This window comes from Phlebotomus papatasi, chromosome 2 (genome assembly GCF_024763615.1).
Source record: "Phlebotomus papatasi isolate M1 chromosome 2, Ppap_2.1, whole genome shotgun sequence".
In the NCBI taxonomy this organism is placed as follows: Eukaryota; Metazoa; Arthropoda; class Insecta; order Diptera; family Psychodidae; genus Phlebotomus; species Phlebotomus papatasi.
Genome location: NC_077223.1, coordinates 27,931,547 through 27,955,363, shown reverse-complemented (window position 1 = coordinate 27,955,363; position 23,817 = coordinate 27,931,547). Strand labels below are relative to the sequence as shown.

Sequence of the window (23,817 nt, the reverse complement as noted above, 5' to 3'; positions counted from 1 at the left end):
ACTGGCTTTGTACTTATATTTAAGGCATCCTTTTTAGTTGGCGGCGTAGTCTCCCTCACAGTTCACGCATTCACCACGTGGGTGATCTGCGAGGCACTTAACACATTTAGATTTTTTTACACATTTTGACGAAGCATAGCCAAATTGCTAGCAATTGAAGCACTGCTTCAGGTTACCCGTTGGACTTGAAAATCTTCGAGCTTGGTAAATTTGTGGAATAGTAGCTGGATTGTAAGTCCCCCTTTCTTGAAATGCAAGAAGAAAGCACCGTGTTGGATGTGGTTGGTTGTGAACTTCACCACTTTTTGTGCTTTTGTCTCTTAGGGTCCTTGAACTCTTCTTCCTTGTATCTGTAAATTCCTGACAGGAAAATCCTTGAATGATTTCTCCTCTTCCTCCATAAATGAGTAAAATGGCCAAGTTCACACCGCTTGTAGTACTCTCGAATGAGTCTCAGTGATCTTTATATGTAAAAGTGGTGCACTACTAAGATGCTCAGGAAGTGCTTTGAGCACTACTGACAAAGAATGTGAGACACTCTTTCTGCTGTAAAACTTAGTAATTTCTTTATTTCTTGATTATACACTCGTTATCACTATACCACAGCACATTTTCACCTTAAAACATGAGCAGAATACAGCAAATCTACTCTTATTGAATGAATTTGTATGAAAAATGCTTTGCAATACAAACTCTGCACGCAAAATGTCAACAACTTCCCCTGATTTCCCCTTAAATTTGACTTGGATCTATTGAAGACTTGTAGCATACTCATAACGGTCTTAAAAATTTACAAATAAGCGTAAAATTCAGTCGAGACGAAGTTGGGAGGCGTTTCTTCATATACCGATTGGATATTAATACGGAAAAAGAAGACGCGTTCAGCAGATTATTTACAGGGATAAAATGGATTTTCGTGGGTTCGCGGCACAGCTACAGCGACCATCTTTGTATCTCCTGGAATGGCGGTTATGGTGAACTAATAAATTCCTAAACATGATAAATAACATTAAAAAATTATAATTACATAAAACAGAATTAGATAAATATGTATAAAAGCGAAAAAAAAATTGGGATTCTTTTAATTATTCTGATTATGCTCTTATAACAGAGATAAATTATAACAGAGACAATTTTTATAAGATTGTCTCATAGAACTCTTCAGTTTTCTTTCACAGTAATGCTTATAGTCACTTGAGCCCCTTAATGGTGCGCCACTTTTATATATAAAGGTCTCAACGACCATTTTAGGTAGTCTACAAGCGTTATTTAAGCAAATCGTTCTTTGAGACTTTCTGATAAGCCATGATTCGGGAATTCTATAAGACTTAATTCAGAAAAAATTGTTTCTTGGGAGAGCATACTTCTTGGACGCTCCCATGATATTTTTTTTTTTAAATTAAAAAGCTGCAAGGACTGCAAGTATCACTGAAGGACAAAAAAAAAAATAATGGTAGAAACTGATAAAAGTGGATTACTTTAATTGTTTTGTGGAAATTATGATATTTTTCACGTGGAAAAAAGTGTTAGTGTACTGAAAGTCTAAGATTTTTCTATAAGACTATTTGCAGAGCTGTGATATGCTGATCGAGACATTGAGGGATCGATGTACACTCCAGTGCATTCACCTCGATCCCCCAATTGTTCCCGAATATTATAATATGTGTAATTAGCAATAAGTAGTCAGTTGTACTCGAGTCATCGAATAAAGCATATTATCAAACATTACATGGCGATCCTGCTATGATTCGAATTTTGGAGTGAATTTTGAAGTGTTTATGAGGTTCGAAGGATTATAAAATCTCGAGTATAAAGCCTGGAAAATATATATATATATATATATATGAACATTGAATTAGTGGAATGTTACAGTGTATAAACATTTTATTTGAATTGAACTCTTTTATCAAATTTTAATAATTGTAGTGTTATAGTTGCTAAATATACAGTGATTAAAGGGTTTTTTTGTGAGTCCTTTCTAAATCAACAAAATCAATATGGGCAATCCACAATCAAAAGAGGAAGTCATCATTGCACAGAACGGCGGAGGTGACACTGACAACGTTATCAAAGGAGTTAGCCTCACAGAATTGTCTTTAATCATCCTAATTGTCATCTCTGTCATTACAGAGCAAATATGAGAATCTTATAGCAGTTTTTAGAATTCTTCCATATTGTACTCATTGCGCTCTTCTATCCTAATAGAAAACTCACAGCGTAATTAATCTATTTTCTGGTTTTATTCATAAATTAGGAAGTAATAATTGCAAACAAATGACAGAAAGCTCTAGAAAATATTGAGCAAATCGATAAAATAGGACTACTTTGATTTTCATTAAGAAAATAACTAATATTTTCACGTGACAAGGATTGTACTGTAAAAAGTCTATAAAAAGAACTTGAAGCACACCTTTAAATAAGATTTATAAGAAAATAGTTAAGGCTTTTGTTCTTATTAACACACTTTGAGTTTGATGTAAGTAAAATATTATAGAAGATATTTTCTTGAGAAATATTATCTTATAAAAATGGTTTCGTATAGGATTGTATTACACTTCTTATGAGTCTTTTATATCTCTATCCTATAATTCCGCTGTCAGCTGTTTAGAAGATCATTATGAGATCATTTCAAGTATTTGGCTCTATAAAGGCAGCTAATTTGCTAGTTGGGAAACAATTAAGTTCACGAAACGTTTCTAAAATTAAAGAATGCATCTGTAAATCACACAAATCACTAAAAATGTAAAATATTGATTTTCATTGCTTGACAAACATTTTTCTAAAATTGAGGTATTTTTTCTATTATGATATGCCCCTCCCATAACGGCCACTAGATTTGAATTTCATATCCGCAAGATGGAAACCTTTCAAGTGTTCCAATCATATGGTAAAGTGAGGTTATGTACGTCCGGGAATTCAAGAACGTAAATCAGAATTGCAGGAAAATCATGAAAAATCTGTGAAAATCTTCTGTAAAAAGTAAAATGCAAGCAATATTTTACATTTTAGACCAAAATGGTGTTTTAGATGTGTACATTATTAGTAAGAGAAGGGTAAAGTACTACCGGAAGGAAGATTCCGTGGAAAAAGATCAGCATTTTCTGGAAATTGCCACAATTTTCCATGCAAATGGCTATGAAATTCAGAATTTCCTGCACTACCTGAACACCGGATGCCATACAAGGGCTGTTGTGAGTGGGAATCTGGATAAATTCACGAGAGTGATTGTTCAGGTGCGAGATCCTGAGAAAAATCCTATAGATTACCGAGGGTGAGTCTGCGATTGGATTTTGATGATTGTCCTACTCACTGTGTTTGGTGACTTTGTTTTCCAGATGTAGGATTGCATGTCAGATCGCATGGGAACGTGCAGAACTGGACAATTTGCTTTCCTGGTTCTCCACACTCGGCGGTGCCTTTTCTTCTCTCGGGGATGACTTTGAGCACTGTGTACGTATAAAAGGGATGAAGATCCATAAAGTAGACTTACAGAGAACTTCTTTTAGGCGGAGATTGCTGGACAGATCTCAATGAAACAGCTCAGAATCGCCCTGAAATTGGGGGATCCTCACACAATTGCCCGGTGCAAGTTGTATTTCAGCATCTCCCTCATCCAGCGTGGACACCTTCGGCAAGCAAAGTACCTCATCCGTGAGCAATACTCCTTTGCCATATCCTCAGCTCAGCCCGATGAACGTTTGGTAAGGATGTGCCTTGGGATTTGGGCAAAACTTCAGTATACGCATGAAATGCGTCTCATAGACCGACAAAAACGCCTCCAATCGCAGCCTACTTGAACGACTTGAACAATAAATAAAATTCCAAAAATTCCCTTCTACAAAAAACATCTTTTACTTTTTCTTCACCACAAAAAAAAGTTGCGTGGAAAACTTGTATGAGTAAATATGGCAAAAATGCATGTGATATCCAGAGAACACTATGAAAGAAGGTGGATAGAATGCTGGAGATCCCTCGCTCCCTCTCTCTACTCAGCCAGTGTTCCCATGGGATCCCAAGCGGGCAATACAATGGGCTCCATCTCGAATACTTTGAGCACTTCTGGCGGTACAAGTGCCCTATCCACCACGACTTCAAACACAAATTCCTTGAACCAATCAGCTGACATCACGAGGTAGCCCTTCTCACCACGATCATCGCCCCAGGAATTCTCAACACGGAACTTGGTAGTCACTCCATTGTCCTGCAATTGAATGAAAATTTCACAGCTACTGCAATCAGTCAGAAAGTCGCCTAAAGGCACTTTTCTTACATCAACGGAAACTCCTGTGAAAGTCATAGCATGAGTCATTGCGGATTCACCGTAGAGTAGACGATCAGCTTTATTTAGAGTCACCTGGATATCAACTCCAAAAACCACATTGAAGTCATGCCTGAAATATTCAAGGTTTGTCAAAAATACAAATTTTTGTGATTAGGGTACCTAGGGTAGAATAACTTTATTCAGCACCTACTCAAAATTGGAAGATTTTTAATTAGCAACAAAAATGTGCCCTCATTAAATATCTTAGTTCCATTGCACTCTCTGATTGGCCAGACCTTGCAAGGATACAAAGCTTCAACCTATCAGAGGCGCCTATGGACCTTAAAATATTTTATAACATCAAAAATTTATATTTATTTAGATTTTTTATTGCACTAAGAAAAAAGTTAAAATTCTATGGCAGAGTTGAATTAACTCTACGAATATCGATGTAATTATTACTCTTTTTCGATGTAAAATTTCATCTCGACTGAAGTATATGCTTAAGTGTTTTCATTTTAAGAATATACTTCAGTTAAGAAGATTTTCGTGTGACAAAGTTCATATGGAATATCAACTAGAAATATGCCTAACAGTGTTTCATGAAGACTTGTGCGTACTCATACGTGATATTTCGCTCGGAAACGAACTTGAGATCAAGAAAATATTAATAAAGAAAATTATAAAATTAAAAAAAAATATAAAATTGCAAAACATATATTTATTTTGGGATTTGAAAGAGTAATTTTAACTCTAAAAAAGATTTTTTTAATTCTTGAAACGAGTTATTTTAACTCTTAAAACGAGTTATTTTCAATCTTAAAAAGGGTTATTTACACTCTTTTGTCATGTAAATTTTAGGGGAAAAAAGTTAAAACAACCGGATATTATACCTAAATAGAAGTAAAATCAACTCTAAAATATAGTTAATCGAAAATCACAACGAAAAAGAGTTAATTGAACATCGATTCGAGTAAGTTTTATTCGATTATTTTTCTGAATGTGTAACTTATAGTCCAAGGCAGAGGTGTGCAAGAACCGTTTGAAACCGGACAAACGTCAAACGAAACTTGTACGTCAATGGTCAAAACGCTACCTGAACAAACTTATTTTGAAGTTTATTTGGTTTTAAACGGTTCTTGCACACCCCTGGTCCAAGGTGATTATCAATATGACATATTTTTCATTATCCACGTAGTTTTTTGAGGTTTTTTTTTGGTTTTCCCTGCTCAAAATTGTTGATTTTGCAACATTAAATGTCGTTGTTACTCTGATCCTAGGACTTCTCCTTTTTGTAGGCATTGTCAGTATTTCCTTACCAGGTTCCGGTCAAAATCCCAAATAATAAAATTCCGAAAAGAAGCAAACGGGGTCTTTTTGAATTTTGAGAAATTAGAACACAGGGACTAATAGACAAAGATTTTAGAGAAAAATTATCCCCATCGAAATTTTAAACTATTCGAGATATTGATCCTATTGATCCATTCAGAGGAATTTTGAACTATTCGGAATTTTGGCTTCTTAGAATTTTGGCCCATTCAGGAATTTGTCTATTCCAGATTTTGGATTTGGACCATTATTCAGGAATTTGGCTATTTCTGTTTTTGGTCCATTTGGGACCATGCCTCTTCGGAACTTTTGATCGTTAGAGATTTTAGTGCATTCAGGATTTTGCCTCTTCGGAATTTTGTCTATTCGGGATTTTGGCCCATTCAGGAATTAGAATATTTGAGATTTTGGTCCATTCGGAATTTTGGTTTATTCAGGGATATTGTCTATTCAACATTTTGGACCATATGGGACTTCGGCTATTTGGGTTTTTAGTCCAGTCAGGATTTTTCTCTCTGGAGCTGTAGTACATTCAGAATTTTGGTCTATTCAAGAATTAGGCTATTCGATATTTTAGCGTTTCAGGACCTTTGGTGATTTTGGCCCATTGAGGATTTTAGATTTCTAGTCCATTCGAGATTTTTTTCTATTCAGAACTTTAGACCATTTGGGATTTTGGTGTATTCATGATTTTGCCTCTTCGAAACTTTTGGACCATTCGGAATTTTGGCCTATTCAGGAATTTGTCTGTTCGGAATTTTGGACCATTCAGGATTTTGCCTCCTCGGAATTTTGGACAATTTGGAATTTTGGCTTTTCGGGATTTTGGACCATTCAGGAATTTTGATATTCGAGATTTTGGCGCATTCAGAATTTTGGTTTATTCAGGATTTCGTCTATTCAAAATTTTGGACTATTTGGGGTTTTAGTCCAGTCATTATTTTTCTCCCCGGATATTCAGAATTTTGCCAATTCGGAACTCTGGACTATTCAGAATTTTTGGCCCATTCAGGAATTAGGCTATCCGAGAATTTAGCTTTTCAGAATTTTTGGTGATCCGGGATTTTCGATATTTGGATTTTAGTTCATTCAGGATTTTTTCTATTCAGAACTTTAGACCGTTTGGCATTTTGGTCAATTCAGGATTTTGCCTCTTCGAAATATTTGAACCATTCGGAATTTTGGCCTATTCAGGAATTTGGTTATTCGAAATTTTGGACCATTTGGGACTTTAGTTGGTTTAGGATTTTTTTCTCTTAGGAACTTTGGACCATTCAGGATTTTGCCTCCTCGAAATTTTGACTTTTTGGGATTTTCTCCCATTCAGGAATTGGAATATTAGGGCTTTAGCCCATTTGGAATTTTGCTCCATTCAAGAATTTGTCTATTCGAGACATTGGACCATATTTTGTTTATTTGAGTTTTTAGTCCATTCGGGATCTTTTTTCTTTTCGGAACTTTGCATCATTTGGAATTTTGCCTCCTTTAGGAACTTTGGACCTTTCAGAATTTTGGATTTTCGGAATTTTGTCTCTTAAAATTTTTGGACCATTCGGGATTTCGGAATTTAACATTCTATTATTAATTTCGATATTTAGAAGCGTTTCACGGTCCTCTGAAATCGAATAAAGTTCCCTAAAGAGTATAACCACAGTTACCCTTGTATCTCATATAAATTGTTCCTGGAATTTAAATTTCTGGATCGTTTAGTTTGTTCACAAATTGCTAAATTAGAAAATTCTTCTCATAAAAAAGACGATATGCGACAAGTGCCTACAAACGGCCTAGCGAAGCAATTCTTGTACTTCTTCGTTCTATCAAGGTCATCAAGACTAATAAATTTTGTTCAATTTGCTTTCTTCACTTTAAGAATCCCAGCTGAAAGCAATATCATTTTTCCATTAAGAATATGATTTTTTGTTCTGTACTTACACATCGAGATCCTCAATGCCCTGAGTTCCTGCAAATCTCTTAACGACTTCGCAGCCAAACCACACGGGATCGCCATTCTTGATGCTCTTGGTAACGAGATCAATTAGAAGTTCCACGGGCTGATTGTTGTACAGCACCGGACGCCCGCCAACCACATTCCCCAGACAGTCAACAGTGTAGACTTGTCCGTAGGGATTGGTGGGCCTAGGATCAGTGACCAAGCACACCTTGTCGTCCACATTGAAGACGGGTTTGACGTACTTCTCGTAGAAGTCGACAGAGGTAACAGGTCCAACTCTGTGGTAGGCCTTGGTCTTGTCGTAGTATTCCCAGGTGAAGGTTTCCGGTGGAATACCCAAACAAATACCCACAACATTGTAGATCTCCTTCATTTGCTGCTGAACCTTCTGCTTGACCTCCTTATCCGTGGCTGAGCCCTTAACTAAATCCCTGAGCTCCTTGGCATATTGCCTGAGTTTACTCTTGAGCACTGCATTCATCTTCCCACTGGCTTCAGCACTGAAGCTCTCGGGGAAGCATTTCTTGGGCATGAGACCGTACTTGTTGATGAGATTCACCACCATGTCCCACTGACCACCATCGCACGTGGGATCGGTGAGAAGGTAGGACACCAGACGTCCATCTACCTCTTCGCCCCGATTTGCCGTATCCACAATGTTATTGAGGAAGTAGTTGCAGCGTTCGATTTTGTCCCAATAAAACAGGAAGCTCTGGGAAAACTCAAATTCATCCAGATTGTGGTGCTTCATAAAGTGAATACGGATGGTATTTAGGGTGGCGAAGATCCAGCATCTTCCTGAATTCTTCTGATTTGTCACCGGCTTCCCTTCACTCTCCACCTTGTGCGTAAAGACATGATGGATGCATTCCAGGGCACGTCGTGACAACGACACGTCAAAGGGATCATGCCGGGAACAGATATTTTGGGCGAGAACATTCTTTGGACATTTGTAGAACTCATCGCGCCATCCAACACAAGTCTCATGCACTATCGGGACTGTAAAAAAGGTGAGTGTTTGTTTAAACACCTTTCAGAAGCCGCGAGATAAAGCTTACTGCGCTAAATTCTTAGTAATACCCGAAGCCTGTTGTGATTATCGCGAAATTTTATTTCCTTAGATCGAAATAAAACCTTATCATAGTATTTCTCGCGACTCCTATTCTAGGTAGGTCTTCAATATTTATATTCACTTTTAATCAAAACCTAACTAAAAAGGATTCGTTCCGATTATTCCAAGAGTTTCCACCGAAACTTATGGTTTTACTCAGACCACATATTATTATTAAAAACCTTATTAGCACTCGTTATCTAACACGTAGACGACTTTGAATCTTGTCAAATGGGAATACAATGTCACACTCTCTACCTAACACTGCTAAACCCTTGAGGTGATCTTTAATCAAGGGCTTGTAGTGTTGTGACCCAGAAAACACATTAAACCACAGGTCCTTCTCCTTGTCCTAGTGAACACATTTAACCTCAGGGCGCAAGTCTTGATGGAAACACACTCAGGACGCAAGCCTTCATGGAAACACACTACACTTTGGAGATTGAACACTTTATTCAGCTGAACTCCATCACTCCCCTTACAAAACTGAACAATCTTTCTAATCCAATTCCCCTTTTTATAATCTTTGCCTTATTTCTAGAATGATCTTATTACTCATGCGACATTTCTTCCTATTTCACCATTTCTTCGAATTCCTCAAGAGATCGCATGAATTCTCCCTCCACATTTGGAATACGCTTGACCCATTAGGCGTCCAGCTAAAAGCTTTTAGGCAATTCAACCAAACAACAATAAACATGTCATTTTTTTATTAGCCTCCAAATGCGCAAAGAGCATTATCCGGCATGATCAGGAAATGAGATCATAGCCTCCGAGGAAATAAGAAAAAATCATATTTAGAGCATTATTGTGAAAAGAAAGAAGAATATAGATTGAATGAAATGTAACCCTGAAGGGGTTACAACATTCCTTTCCCCTTAGAAGAAGGAGGCTGTGGCTAGAAAAAGGAAGTTTTTGGTCCAAGAGAAGAAATGTCGCGAATGTTAGTAAGTACAAATTCATCATGGATATTATTACTCTTAATATTTTCTTATACATATATATATTTGGTTATAAAGAATGTAAAAACAACTATTCAATATTTTCCACTGATATTTCTTCTTCATTAATATTTGATTCTTCTCTAATACATTTGAGGTAGATGTTTTACATTTATCATAATTTTTATTCTTTTAGATATACATGTATATTTATATATATATTTATTATTTGGCAAATTTCTTTAAGTTAGTAAGCTATTCAAAAAGAGATACACGCAATAGATTGATTGCTGTGTTACTATCATCCTTATAAAAATCGTATATATTTAATAAAAAAAAAATCAATAGGACATAATAAGTTCGATTTGTCCCGGGGGACCCCCTCCCCCCATAGGGAGACAATATTAATTGTCTAAAATTTTTTTTTTTATTTATTTTTTTTTTATTTTTTTTTTTATATATATTTTTTTTTATATATATTCATATATATATATTTTTTTATATATTCATATATGTATTACTTTTACTTATATATTTCGAATTTGGACATTTCACGAGACAAAGAAAACTCTCTTATATCGTTTTTCCCTATTGTTAATTGAAGCGTACATTCTTTTTTATTGTACCAAGATTAGGATTATTTTTTATATTTATGTTTTCATAAGTCCGATCTGAGAAATCCTCTTGATTGGACTGTACACTTTTATGAATTTTTGAAGTAGAAGCAGATTTGGAATTCATCTCTAATTCTTCATAAGTTTGGTTTGACGATTCTTTCTTTTCGCGGATATGTTCACTCGGGACAAGATAATCTTCAGAATGTTGCAGAGATTCAGGTGGCTGACTAAAAGTCATGGTTAAATAATTCAGGTCGTCTTCCGGTGGAGGTAAAGGGATATAATTATCCGGCATTGCATCTTGAGGGGTATAGTTTCGAGCTTCACATTCCGGTTCTATTACCGCGTTTTCATTCTCATGTAATCTATCGGGCTCAATCGGGCTAGAACAATTCTTGAATATCATGTACAATCTATATAGTATTATTACTATAATTATTATTCCAATAATACTTGATACAAAAATTCCAGAATTATCCCTGAGTCTGTCCGTGGAAACTTTAAATTTTGGAAGATCAGGTGCCTGTTCCAATTCATTAATCTGTTGCATAAGGTCTTCTAAATGATTTTCCCCTAGATTGGAGGTAATGGGTATGGCGCGTATAGGACTATTTATTTGATTAGCCTTTATCGGTATGTATGCTTTTGATGATTCAATTGTATGCGTTATGTTTGGGGAGTCTATTGTAAATGCTGATTGCAAATGTATGCCATCATCCACTACTTGACATCCCCCTTGTAGGGACATTAACCCCTTTCCGGAAATAATTTTATGGAGTAAAGTTTTTTGATTATTGCAAAAATATTGTATAGGGGTATTTTCTTTTACAATGAAAAGGAATAGGTTGTCTTCTAACTGTGCCCAATAATTCCTTTTTATCCGATACCCTCTAATTTCACAGTTTTCCGTATTTTCTCTCAATAGTGATATCTCACATGAGGGAACATTGAGAGTATAGACAATCGGAACATGACAAATTCGCATCTGTTTTAATGCCGTGCATTTGTTAAATTGTTCTGTAGTTAGAAGGCTGTATCGATCTTGGTCGTTATTGGAAATTATGTATGGATATTCAACGTTTAATATATTATAAGAATCAGAATTCATATAGGGCAAGGGAAGAAGTTGAAATATATGAAAATCTTGTTTCTCGCACAAAGGTATCTTAATAAAGGCCATAATTTGCCTGGAATATGTAACAATATGTAGTTGCATAATGCTGTATATTTCATTTAAATTTTCTGTGGGTAATACTATATTATCGTTACGATGATATCTGATATCTTTATACTCTTTAAACAATTCTCCCGGTGTTAATAAGTAACTGCTAACCTGTCCATTACGACCAGCTTGAATTATGTTTAATATTTTATTTAAACTGAAGAATATGTCATCATATTTATTTAACATATCGGTCCGTAAAGTATTGAAGTAATGTTTGAGATGTAACCGTTCAATTTCTCTATCCTGAATCTTGAGGGACTTGATTATCGTGCCAGTGAGATTCATTGTATGTTGGATAGTCAATTGACTAGTGGTAATCATCTGCATTTGTTTTTGAATCACGGTTGTTTGATGAATAAAGTAATTGTTCAGATTATCTTGTCTCGCGTTTATTATTTCTAACTTAGTTTTAATTTCACGTATGTCAGCTTGTGTAGCAGTACCAAATAGGAACTTGCACACTTCTGCCACCGGTTCAAATCCCCTTTTCGTACGTATTCTCTGAATTCCAGAATCTATTGTATCTACCAGGGTATGTTCAATATTATTAACCATTTCCATCAAGTGTGCAATATTCATGTGTGACTTCTTTTGTAATTCAACACAATCTATTTCAGTATTGTTTATATTCTGCATTTCGGTACATACACGGTTAAGGTCTTTGAGGGCAAACTCCAACATTTTTAATTCCGCTTGCCAATCAGGCAGGTGCAGGATAGATGTGATTGTCCAATGTCCCTCAGAAAGACATGTTGACCCCAAATCTCTGACAAGTGCGTTCCTTTCCGGTGCTATTTTCGTAATGTTCAATACCTCTGAGGCGCTACCGCATGTGATGAGGATGATTAGACTGAATATGAATAGTGTACCTGCGCGGTGGAATAGAAGTTATCCTTTCAGTTTCAGAGAACGTAATGTCTTACTACCTCCCCCCTACCATGTCCCATCATCTTATTAATATCTTTTCATATGGTAATCGTATTTCCGCAGAAGAAAACCCGAAAAACTTCGCGGATTGAGGTGTACGGTCTCACTCCATTCACCCCCATACTAACGACTATCAAGACAAAAGGTCACACTCCTTATGTTTTACTGATGTCTGTATACATTTTTTTATATATATATATATATATAATAAACATGCTATTTGTATATATATATAAATAAGGACTCGGTTATCTATGTGCATAAAAGAAAACAATTCTCTTTTTTTTTTTCTAAGTACTAATAGGGTTACGATACTATCGCGCCACCTCTCACTCTGACAGATTCGTCAAATGGTGCGATTTCTCTTTTATGCCCCTTTTCCCCTTTTTTTTCCATTTCACACACTGACCATTTAGCCAAATGGAAGAGGGATAGGTATTTAGTTTGCAGTTTCTTTTTCTTATGATTCCACCACCTCACACGCTGAATATATAATCCAAATGGCAGAAAAAAAAAAGAAATTCCTACTGCTAAATTTCAGCTGATTATCGTCAGCTGGTGCCCACCGAGTTGTAGGCCGAAGAAGGATTACCATGGAAGAAGAATCAAAAATGAACTCGGCGATAGAGGGGGGTACAGTTATCAACTTCATTCTATCCAATCTATTATTTCCTTTTAATATTAATATCCATTCCTCTTTTTTTTCCTTACCTTGTAAGTTATTCGATGTCTCGAGAAATGGACTTGATTTCGTTTTTAATCGTCCCATTCATCTACCGGTTGTCTATTTCCATAGAGCCTTTGCTCACAGAATTGCGCTTCGTAACGTATAAGATTGCGAAAATGGCGAATAACCGACACCATGTATGCCTGACATCCAACATCCGAGAATGTCGGTATCACGTTTCTACGCCAAAATTCGTAGTCTTCATAATCATCCACTAGATACCCCAAAAGTTGGAACCAACGATATAAGTCTCGGGGCAAATATTCCATTGACAACATAGCCTCCACATTTATTGAAGTACGGTTTCCAACCTCGGCTAAAGATTGGCGATTTTCCTCATATTGTTGATTCTCCCATTCTTCTCTCCACTGGATCCATTGGAACCGTTGTTCCCATAACTCCTTCTCTCGATTTGTTTCGTCACTACGTAACCTTCTTCTTGTCACGGCGTTTATAACGTTACACAAAATATAAAATATTCCGAACATTTTTCACTACTTATTTTTCTCTCTCTTTTTTTTTTAAACAAAACGTCCGAATTAAATGATCGCTAAACTAAGAATGTCTCTATTTTCCCGAACTAATTTCATTCATCCTCCCAACTTCATCATATGAATGCCCATTTCTCCCTTCATGCCTTCCGCTCTCTTTCTTTTCCTTTTCTCTTCATTCTTGTTTGAATTTCAAAAGTAAATTATTATGATATGTTTTAGTTTTCCTTCCTAGCAATATAGTTGATGTGACGGCAGACGGGGTGGCAATTATTGTAAATGGACCACGACGTCTTGGTAGAAATTTATGAGCTTCATTTTTTTTTGGAGGGCCTTTGTTTGTTATTAAAACTCTATCGCCCACTTGAAAAGGTTCAGCAAAATGAGGCTTTCGATCGTGTTGGTTTTTACTCAGTATTTTTTTTTTACATATTCGTTCCTTTGCAAGTTGTTGAGTAATCTCTAATTTCTGCCTCAAATTTGAGACAAAATCATCATATACATACATTGGATTATTATTGATGTTCATGAGAGATGTAATATCGTATTTCCTTCCAAAAACTAATTCATGTGGAGTATAACTATGAGAACTGTGCACACTGGAGTTAAAAGCGGCCACGGCTTTGGGAATCCAGGAATCCCAATTTTCCTGACAATTTTGAGTATAGGTTCGAAGATATTCGGCCAAGGTCCGATGAGACCTCTCAACCCCCCCTGACGATTGTGGATGGAAAGGTGTCGCGTATGTTTTATTTATTTGCAGTAATTTGCATGTCTTTTTGAATAAATCCGATATGAAACACCCTCCTTGATCTGAAACTACTTGAATAGGGGATCCATAAATACAAATAAAATGGTCAACAAAGGCTTCGGCCACAACCTCTGAGCTCTGTTCTTGGATTGGAATTGCTACTAGGTACTTAGACATGTCGTCATAGATAGTTAGGATGTATCTATTTCCTTTTAATGTTATAGGTAAAGGTCCCACAATATCAACGGTAACTTTGTAAAAAGGATATGGAGCCGTCGTGGTGACGACCATAGGCATCTTGGTTCTCCGGAGCACTTTATTCTTTTGGCAATTCTCACAACGTTCGACAAAGTGTTTTACTATTCTTTTCATATTGTGGAAAAGATATTTTTCTTTCACTCGTATCATAGTCTCCTTAATTCCCCTATGTCCTGTCAAGGGATTTTCATGAATTTCCTTTATTATGGCCTGAATTTTGGTAGGATCGGTAATGAAGGTGATTTTATTAAAATAAATGAAAATTGAAACTTGAGTTTCCTTGAATATATAATTCAACATTCTTTTTATAATTTCATATTGGAGGTGGATCGGTGTCACGTTTGACTTGTCTATTGAGAGCTCTTTAATTCCTTCTTTAATAGCAAATTCCTTCATTGCCACCATCGCACCAAACACATCCTCATATTTGAGATTTGTGGAAGGGGGAACCTTACACAAAAAATATCGTTTGTCTGCATGGGAATAAAATTTCAATTGATTATATTCGGGGGCGTTCAGGATTTCGGTGATAGAATCTGCATTGATATGGGGAAAATCCGAAGGACAATTATCCTCAGGAACAATTAAGAAAATATCCTTCCTTCCTGATAAATAAAGTAATTCATTTTTAATTTCTTCTATGAGTGTAGTCAATTGTGTGTCTCTTGTAATAATAAATTTTTGATATTCTTCATTGGGCACCGGCATTTGCGATGCAAGACCTTTTCTTTCTATATTCTTTTTCTGTGACCGTGTTATGGCGTATACATTAGTAGTATTGTCGATTTCGGGAGCTCTAGAAAGGGCATCGGCTACCACATTTTCTTTTCCCTTTTTATAAACGATCTTGAAATCAAACTCTTCCATCTTAATTCGCCAACGGAGGATTCGACTAGTTGGATCTTTGATACTGTAGATCCAGACTAGGGGTTTATGATCTGTTTCTATCGTGAAGCAGCGCCCAAGGAGGTAAACACGATATAGTCTACAGAAATAATAAATGGCTAATGCCTCTTTCTCTATCGTAGAGTAATTTATTTCGGCTTTATTAAGAACTCTACTACCGAAAGAGATGGGATGGCCATTTTGCGATAGGACTGCTCCGATAGCATATTTACTAGCATCAGTAGTGAGTGTAAAAGGTTCATCAAAATTTGGGTAGTTAAGAACAGGACTGGTGGTTAAGCTTCCTTTTAGGGTATTGAAAGCCTTGTCACACTCCTCCGTCCATATAAAATCCGTATCCTTCTTTGTTAAATTTATTAAGGGTAATGCAATTCTGGCAAAATCCCGTATAAATCTTCGATAATATGATGCTAGACCTAAGAATGATCGCACATCCTTAACAGTCTTGGGAATAGGATATTTGTTTAAAGCATCGGTTTTTGACGGATCAGTATGTAACCCTTTGTCCGAAATTTTATATCCCAAGTAAATCAACTCAGTTTTCAATAATTCGCATTTTCCCGGACTTAACTGTAAATTGAAATCCTTAAGTCGTTGGAAAACTGTCTCTAGATTTTTGAAATGGTTCCCGATTGTGTCCGAAAAAATTATAATATCATCCAAGTATGCCATACAAATTTTATTCAACAGATCACCCAATATACTGCGGATCATTCGGGAGAATCCTGCGGGTGCGGAACATAGACCCTGGGGTAGACGTTTAAATTCATAATGAGACCCCAACGCATTGAATGCGGTCTTATGTCGACTATCCTTGTCTATCTCTAATTGAAAGTATCCGGATGCGAGATCTAATGATGAGAAATATTTACTCTGGCCCAATCGGTCGAATATATCCTCAATATGACCAATAGGAAATGAATCCTGAATAGTTATTTCATTCAATTTTCTGAAATCTATTACTACCCGCCATCGTCTCTTTCCATCACTATCTGCCTTTTTAGGGACAATTAGCAATGGGCTATTATATGGGCTAAACGAAGGTTGGATTACATTACTGTCGAGTAACTCTCTAATCTGTCGCTCAATTTCTTCTTTATGACATGCAGGTAAACGATAGGGTTTGACATTAATTATTTCGGCATCAGTTTTTGTCCGAATCTTATAAGTATGATTTCTTACGGATCCCAATTTATCGTTCTCCAAATGGAATATTTCGTGATTCTGTAAAATCAAATTCTTTAGCTGATTCGTCTCCTCTTGATTCAACCGGCTTTCAACCTTTAGTCCTTTTAATATCTCCTCCACTCTATTTTTTCTGCAACTTTCTTGATTTATATTTCCTACCTCTAATTCATAAATATTGAATTGTGCAATTTCCTCCCACTTAAAATCCTCACAACACACGAATAGATCACTCGATCCATGATTTTGTATTTGTATTTTGACCCTTCCATTATCAGAACTTGCTAAGCATTCAGGTAGAAAAAGGCCTGGGTGAGGCTTCGTATACATGCACAAGTACACATTTGTGTCAGGTGCACAAATTTCGATTATTTCATTACATTTTGCCGGTATTCTTATCTTATGCATCCCTTGATTTTCATGTAATTCAGGGGTCTCTAAGAACAATTCTCTTATTTCATATAAAACTTCTTCTTCCTCTTCATCTTCTTCCCCTAACAATTCATGATTATCCATCTCTAAATACCCTACCAGTGTTTGCACTTGTTCCCTCTCTTCTTCCATGGCCTCTTTTAATTTTTTCTTAAGAGTGTTTTCTCCCGACTGATTTTTCTCTTCTCCAACTTTTTCACTATTCTCTTGTTTCGCTTCTTTTTCTTTATCGGTGTTAGTTGACGATTTGGGTTCTTCATAAAGTTCGCACTCTTTTTCAAGTCCTACTACAACATTCAAATTCCTAAAGAGAACCTGCCTTTCTTTTGTAAAGAGAATTGCATCTAATTTAGATAATACATTATATCCTAGTATTCCATCAAAAGGTAAATGATGCCCCTGGGGAAGTGTCTGAGCTGTGATAGTAAAATCCGGCGAGGGTTTGACTCCAAATCGCATTAATAGATTTACGGTGCCCAAAGTTTCTACAGCCCCACTAGTAATGCCACTAACCGAAACTCTTTGATGTGAGGTTACTAAGACTTCAGGATTCAAACTCTCTGCCCTTATTAATGAAGCTCGAGCACCGGTATCAATTAAAAAATTTAAAGGACGTAAATATTTAGATTCAGCGCAGTATATCTTGATAATCGGAGTGAGTTCCAGGTTGTTGACAAAAAATGTGAGTTCATTTTTCTGATCTATTGGCCGTTTTTCGGGTCTTGGGAAGTCAACAAATTCCCAAGCGGCCGGGATCCATTTAAATGGTTCTCTTCCGTGATTAATTCTTGTGGGGGCTCATCTGCCTCGTAATATTCTTCTTCTCTCTCTTCAGGAATATAATATTCTCCATAACTCCCACAACCTTGTTCATGAAGCATATAAGTTCCCCTTGGATTCCCCTGAGAAAAATTTCCTCCAAAAGTAGGCTGTCGGGGAAAATAATTCCCTGGAATATTCCTGGGTCCCAAATTACCACCTGCCGACGGAATTTGATTTCCCCTGAAGGGGGTTCGAGGAGTCATTTGTGATAAATTCTGATTTTCGACCTTAACCGCCGGGGGATTTGCATTTTGATAGGGTTGATAAGAGTAAGAAACTGGTCGAGAAGGATACGTAGGGATTCCACGATAGGGGAAATTTTGGTTATACCCTCCATTTGGGTTGTTGGAAAAGGTTCTTGGGAAGAATTTAGTGCGAGAAAATCTATTCCCTTCGGGAGAGTCCACCATAAACCCTGCCCTTCGCAGGCGATTTTCTGCGAATAAGATTGCATTCTGAAGATTATCAGTTTTTTCGGCGCGAATCAAAACCCTTATTTCAGGATCCGGAATAGCGTTAGTAAAAGCCTCAATAGCTACCGAATTTAATGATTTACGAATACTTTCAGGAATAACGTTATGTCCAAATTCTGAAATATATGCGTTCAATGCCACATTTAAACATTCTTGAATTCTTTTCCCAAATTCCCTGTAAGTTTCTCGAGCTTCCTTTCTACATGTATATAAGTTTTCTCTTGCCTCATCAATTCCAATATTTCTACTGACAATTCCCATGATGTAACTTCTGAGGCTCCTATAGTCCTGCCAAACGTCGGAACTGTGGATTTGCTCAAAAATTTCCACACTCATTTTACTCAGAAGTAACGACGTGAAATATTGCTCCAATTCCTGATTTCCTTCGATCTTATATAGGGAATACACCATATCCGCATTCCGGAAGAATAAATTAATAGACCTACCATTGAGTTCAGGAAACGCTGACACCCTCTGATCCAATCTCATCTTTGGAATTACTCCCGTCGAGGTATCTTCTTGATCCTGATCCATCTCTCCTTCTAGGACTTCTATTGCCACACGAAGCTCTGCCGCTGATGTTGTCTTTCGAATTTCCTCCTCCTCCTCTTCAGATAATAAAGGACTAATTGGACTGATGGCCCTTTCACTTGAAGCTGATCTGGAGTGTTGTTTTCTTTCTACGAAAGTTCCTGATTTTGGTTCAGTTGGCGTACGGGGGAGGTTGGGCATACTCCTGCTACCAGCAGAATTTTCTGGATTATCCTCCAAAGTGATTTCTTCCCGAACTTCCACTTTCTTTCTGCGTCCCGTTTTCTTATTTATGTCCTGTTTATTGTCACACGACACAGCCCTATTTCGCAACTGTATTATGCGCGGGTTTGTGGACATTGACTAGTCCTGAATTCAAAGTATTTTCACGATTTTCACTCCGAGTCACAATTGTTCTTTTCTGCCGTTCCCGGGCGAAAACACCAAAATTATGTTGTGACCCAGAAAACACATTAAACCACAGGTCCTTCTCCTTGTCCTAGTGAACACATTTAACCTCAGGGCGCAAGTCTTGATGGAAACACACTCAGGACGCAAGCCTTCATGGAAACACACTACACTTTGGAGATTGAACACTTTATTCAGCTGAACTCCATCACTCCCCTTACAAAACTGAACAATCTTTCTAATCCAATTCCCCTTTTTATAATCTTTGCCTTATTTCTAGAATGATCTTATTACTCATGCGACATTTCTTCCTATTTCACCATTTCTTCGAATTCCTCAAGAGATCGCATGAATTCTCCCTCCACATTTGGAATACGCTTGACCCATTAGGCGTCCAGCTAAAAGCTTTTAGGCAATTCAACCAAACAACAATAAACATGTCATTTTTTTATTAGCCTCCAAATGCGCAAAGAGCATTATCCGGCATGATCAGGAAATGAGATCATAGCCTCCGAGGAAATAAGAAAAAATCATATTTAGAGCATTATTGTGAAAAGAAAGAAGAATATAGATTGAATGAAATGTAACCCTGAAGGGGTTACAACAGTAGTAGAAGACACCCGATGCATTTCTAAACTCTAATTTAGTTACAAGGGCTATCCCGGCTACCCCTAAGTGAAGTGCTCGACTAGCCGGATCCGCCGGAGTAGGGCACCACACTGGTACCAATCCTTATGGCTCTGGCACACCTTTTAGATCGAACGAATTTCGGTTTGTCACTAGATGAATTTAGAACGATTAATATGCGCTGATTCGCAATTGCGCCAAGTTTGGATGTGCGCGCCCTTTTCTCGGAGCAAATGATACCTTTCGATAAACTGATGATTTTCAGTTTTGTATATGCTTTTTCCTTCATTTCCACTGGAAAGTTTAGAGCCCAGGCTATAATAATAGAAATTCTTCAATCTCTTTCAATCCTTCTGAGATACATCACTTAGAAAATGATGCAATATGCTTTCGAGTTCTTGCAGTATGAAGCCTTTCAGGCATATACTAGAAACTTGCAGCTCTTGTCCTATTTTTCTCCACTTTTTTTTGGCAAAATCCTTTTGCCAATAACTTCTTGATGGTTGTGTAATAAATATCTTACTTGCCTTGCACCAAAATATCCAAGAAATCCCGATCTTTGGTAGTTCACAACATATTTATTCACCATTGTTTACATCCGCGTGAATTGTCAGACACGTCAAAAGCAATTTTTAGCGTTCGGGGTGCCACATGCAAATCTGCAGGTTTTAGTGAAATTGAATGGCCGAAATTCATGGACCTAATTTCTCACAACAAATTAAACTTGGATCTAAGTGCGAAAGAGTGGAATAGAAGTATGCAAAACATTTTAGAAAGAAAGGAATGTAAATTTCGATCGCATGAAATTCTCCCGACCTAAAAGGTGTGCCAGAGCCATTAAGAAAGGGATGCGAATTTTGACTTTATGAAATTTTCCTAATCTAAAAGGTGTTCCGGAGCCATTTAATAACCGATTTCAATGGAATTTTTTGCTTTTGTTGGTCTTCTCTACTCAAACTATTCAAAATAGAAAATGACTAGTGATAAGCCCAGATACCCTCTTTTTTTCTCAGTATAATAGAACCGGAGATATGAAGGGTCAAATTTCACAAAATTCAAAAAATCATATCTCCGTTTCTATTTGACTGATTTTGATGAGTGAGGGCTCAAACGAAAGATTTCACCAAATGCTACAACTTTTTGAACTTCGCGGGACTAACGCCAGGGGCGCCACAGTCGAAAAACCAATTTCCGAATTGGCTCACATTAAGAATCTCACCTACATAAGCCGGTTAGGATTATCTGTCCCTTTCAAAATTAAGTTCATAAATTTCCTCCCAAAAGTAGACAAATTTGCATATCTGTGTGCATAATCTTGTCAGGTGCATAATCCCGAAGATCTTAATGCCGGGACTGAGTGTAAGCCGAAACTTTGAAAGATAAACATTTTCAGACAAATTAATATAAACATTTTTACATTATCAATGTCGATTCAAAAAAGAGAACACTCAATATCATGATTTATGATCGTAATGGCCTCTACACGTCTACACACTACAGAAATTTATGTCCATATTGAAGAGTTTTTCCTACACAAGCGTAGGGAATTTTCTTCAATATGGACATAAATTACGCTAGTGTGTAGAGGCCATAAGATCGGCAAGATCAAACTAATTGTGGCCTAGATGCATCGATAATCCAAAATGGAGAACTGAACCCTCACCAAATCTTGTCTTAGATTGAGACCTTTCTGAAGATAAGTCACATCCATTACCATTCCCTATCACTGCTCCCACTATACCCCGATCCTTATTAAGCTGAAATTGACAGGACTCTATCTCTAATGTTTATTAACGGATTTTAATGAACTTTCCTTTTATTTTGTTGGTCTACTCAAACTATTCAAAATAGAAAATGATTAGTGATAACCCAGGATAGGCTTATGGTAGCTGAGATTGTTTACAGGCGACCTCGGAGTGCTTCCAACCAGAAATGCGTGAAAATTCGATTTTGAGTTCAATCTTTGGTGGTAAAAACTCGCTTCGAGCCAATGTTTTCCGTTTCTATTTCCGAATATAGTTTTCTCGATGCGATTCTTTACTCCCAAAATTCAGATAATCAAATTTTCAAGCATTTCGGGTTGTAAGCACTCCGAGATCGCCTTATAGAATCTCAGCTACCATAAGCTTATCTGGCTTATCACTGTTGTACTTTTCTTTACTACTGGTATTTTTATGACCAATAAATGTATAGTTAAAGAAATTGTTTTTAGAAGTTAGAAAAAAATACACTTGTGATAAAAATTACATTGAGGCCATTTCGAAGCATATTTTTTGTGAAATTATTATTCTTTAGAAAAAAACAATGTAAATTCTTAATTTAATTTTATTTTCGGATCTTATTGTGAAAATAGCGAATTTATTTACGAATATTGTTGAAAGTTAGTTATCAAACGTACCCCTTTGGCTTCAAACCGAAATTGGTCACTTTGGGCTTTGGGATGCGTGGCCTACATTGAGAATCTCACCTACATTAAGTTGACCCAGTCTCATCGATAGAACTGTGTTATCACTTAACACATCTTCAGAATAACGCAAATATCTTTTTCATGCTAATCAAAGTCATAAAGGAGACTCGCGCGGGTGATTTATTATCAACCTACAAAGTCAGCACCATGACCAAACAGTTTCATTGTCCTAGAATTTGACATTTTAAGCCCCCATATGCATCCGGAAAGCCCAGTCCAAACAAAACACTATTTTCTCTTGCAAATAATACTTTTCCCACAAATCCTGCAGTGCAGTCCTGTAGACCTTTCTTTTATATACTAATTGATGTGAAAAACTTCTCTGAATTTAGTGTATTTTTGGGGAAAATTAATGAAAAACTATCCACTTACTCGAACTCATTTTACAGACACTTTTCTACAAGAACTTTGACTGTCAGAGACACCTGCAGGCCAATCTGAGTATCGTTTGGAGAAAGTCTCCATGAAATATCAAAAATGTCAAAAAATCAACAGAAATTGAGGATTTTTGCACCGGAAGTTGGAAAGTTTTTTAACTCACCGGAAAAGGGCTCCTTTACGACGTCGTACAGTAACTGGCTTGTGTCATTCTCCTGATCTTCATCCTGGATGAAAGCAATTTCCATTGAAACGGATTTTTTGAGGTTATGCAAACCTTCAGAATTTGATACCGTTTGGATGGTAAAATAATTATCTTTATCATCTTCATCGATGGGAATTATACTGATAATCTCATCATCTTCTTCGGGATCTTCCTTAATTTTCTCTATAATGACAGAATCTTCTTCTGTACGAAACTCTTCCAAATCCCCTGCTGAGATTTCTGTACTGAGCTTTCGTCTTTTTGGCAGTGAAATAAGTGGTGTATCTTCAGATTCTTCATCAGAAATCTCTCCGTCAAGGAACAGGGTAGGAACTGCGGATTTCATGAGCCTTTTGCAATCCCCGTTGAAGCACCATCGCGCAAAATGCTTCCGGCAGATCCTGTAGCGATTGAACACCAGCATTGGCTCAATATTCTTGAGTTTGGGATTGTTTGTGGCTTTAATCCATTGACCATGTCGGAAGGGCTCTTTTTCCGGATGAGGAAAAATGTGAAATGAGTATTCTTTGTTGATTCTCATGTTGCTGTTGCATCCTTGTACACAGCAAGACATTGTTTTTTCACTTTCAAATTTCTCACTTGAAACCACAATATATTTCTAGAGTTTTTAGTAAAAATACTACTAAAGAGTTTAGAGAATACAATTCTACTATTTTTTTCACAGAATTTCACTGTAAAATGGCATTTTTTGCCAATTGGAAATGCAGCAAAAATTTTCAAGAAAACAGAATTTTTGACAGTTCAGTTCGATATATCAACCGATACAAAACATT

General features: G+C 36.7%; 2 protein-coding genes across 3 annotated transcripts; one reads left to right on the top strand and one right to left on the bottom strand.

Moving 5' to 3' along the window:
• Nucleotides 1-2,829: 2,829 nt before the first annotated feature.
• On the top strand, nt 2,830-3,799 carry LOC129803322 (uncharacterized protein F58A4.6). Its single transcript, XM_055849777.1, has 3 exons — nt 2,830-3,271; nt 3,336-3,450; nt 3,507-3,799. The coding sequence occupies exons 1-3, from the start codon at nt 2,985-2,987 to the stop codon at nt 3,795-3,797; spliced, it is 693 nt and encodes a 230-aa protein (XP_055705752.1). The 5' UTR covers nt 2,830-2,984; the 3' UTR covers nt 3,798-3,799.
• A 29-nt stretch (nt 3,800-3,828) lies between these two features.
• Nucleotides 3,829-23,800, bottom strand: LOC129803320 (bleomycin hydrolase). Of its 2 annotated transcripts, none has more exons than XM_055849775.1 (4): nt 22,982-23,800; nt 7,523-8,540; nt 4,271-4,391; nt 3,829-4,201 (listed from the first exon to the last, which is right to left on the bottom strand). In XM_055849775.1, exons 1-4 carry the CDS (start codon nt 23,595-23,597, stop codon nt 3,986-3,988), a joined length of 1,971 nt encoding a protein of 656 aa, XP_055705750.1. In that variant the 5' UTR covers nt 23,598-23,800; the 3' UTR covers nt 3,829-3,985. The 2 variants fall into 2 exon arrangements, with proteins under 2 accessions (XP_055705750.1, XP_055705751.1); XM_055849776.1 differs by lacking the exon at nt 22,982-23,800 and adding an exon at nt 22,813-22,892.
• Nucleotides 23,801-23,817: the final 17 nt, after the last annotated feature.

What these genes read in the sequence shown, in the direction of transcription:
- LOC129803320 (XM_055849775.1), bottom strand. Translation starts at nt 23,597, where the DNA reads ATGTCTTGCTGTGTACAAGGATGCAACAGCAACATGAGAATCAACAAA. An exon ending in CGTAAAGGAGCCCTTTTCCG is followed by an intron (nt 8,541 to 22,981) that starts GTGAGTTAAAAA and finishes CCTTTTTTACAG; the next exon opens with TCCCGATAGTGCATGAGACT. An exon ending in TCACAGGAGTTTCCGTTGAT is followed by an intron (nt 4,202 to 4,270) that starts GTAAGAAAAGTG and finishes ATTCAATTGCAG; the next exon opens with GACAATGGAGTGACTACCAA.
- LOC129803322 (XM_055849777.1), top strand. Translation starts at nt 2,985, where the DNA reads ATGCAAGCAATATTTTACATTTTAGACCAAAATGGTGTTTTAGATGTG. An exon ending in AATCCTATAGATTACCGAGG is followed by an intron (nt 3,272 to 3,335) that starts GTGAGTCTGCGA and finishes TTTGTTTTCCAG; the next exon opens with ATGTAGGATTGCATGTCAGA. An exon ending in GGGATGACTTTGAGCACTGT is followed by an intron (nt 3,451 to 3,506) that starts GTACGTATAAAA and finishes AACTTCTTTTAG; the next exon opens with GCGGAGATTGCTGGACAGAT.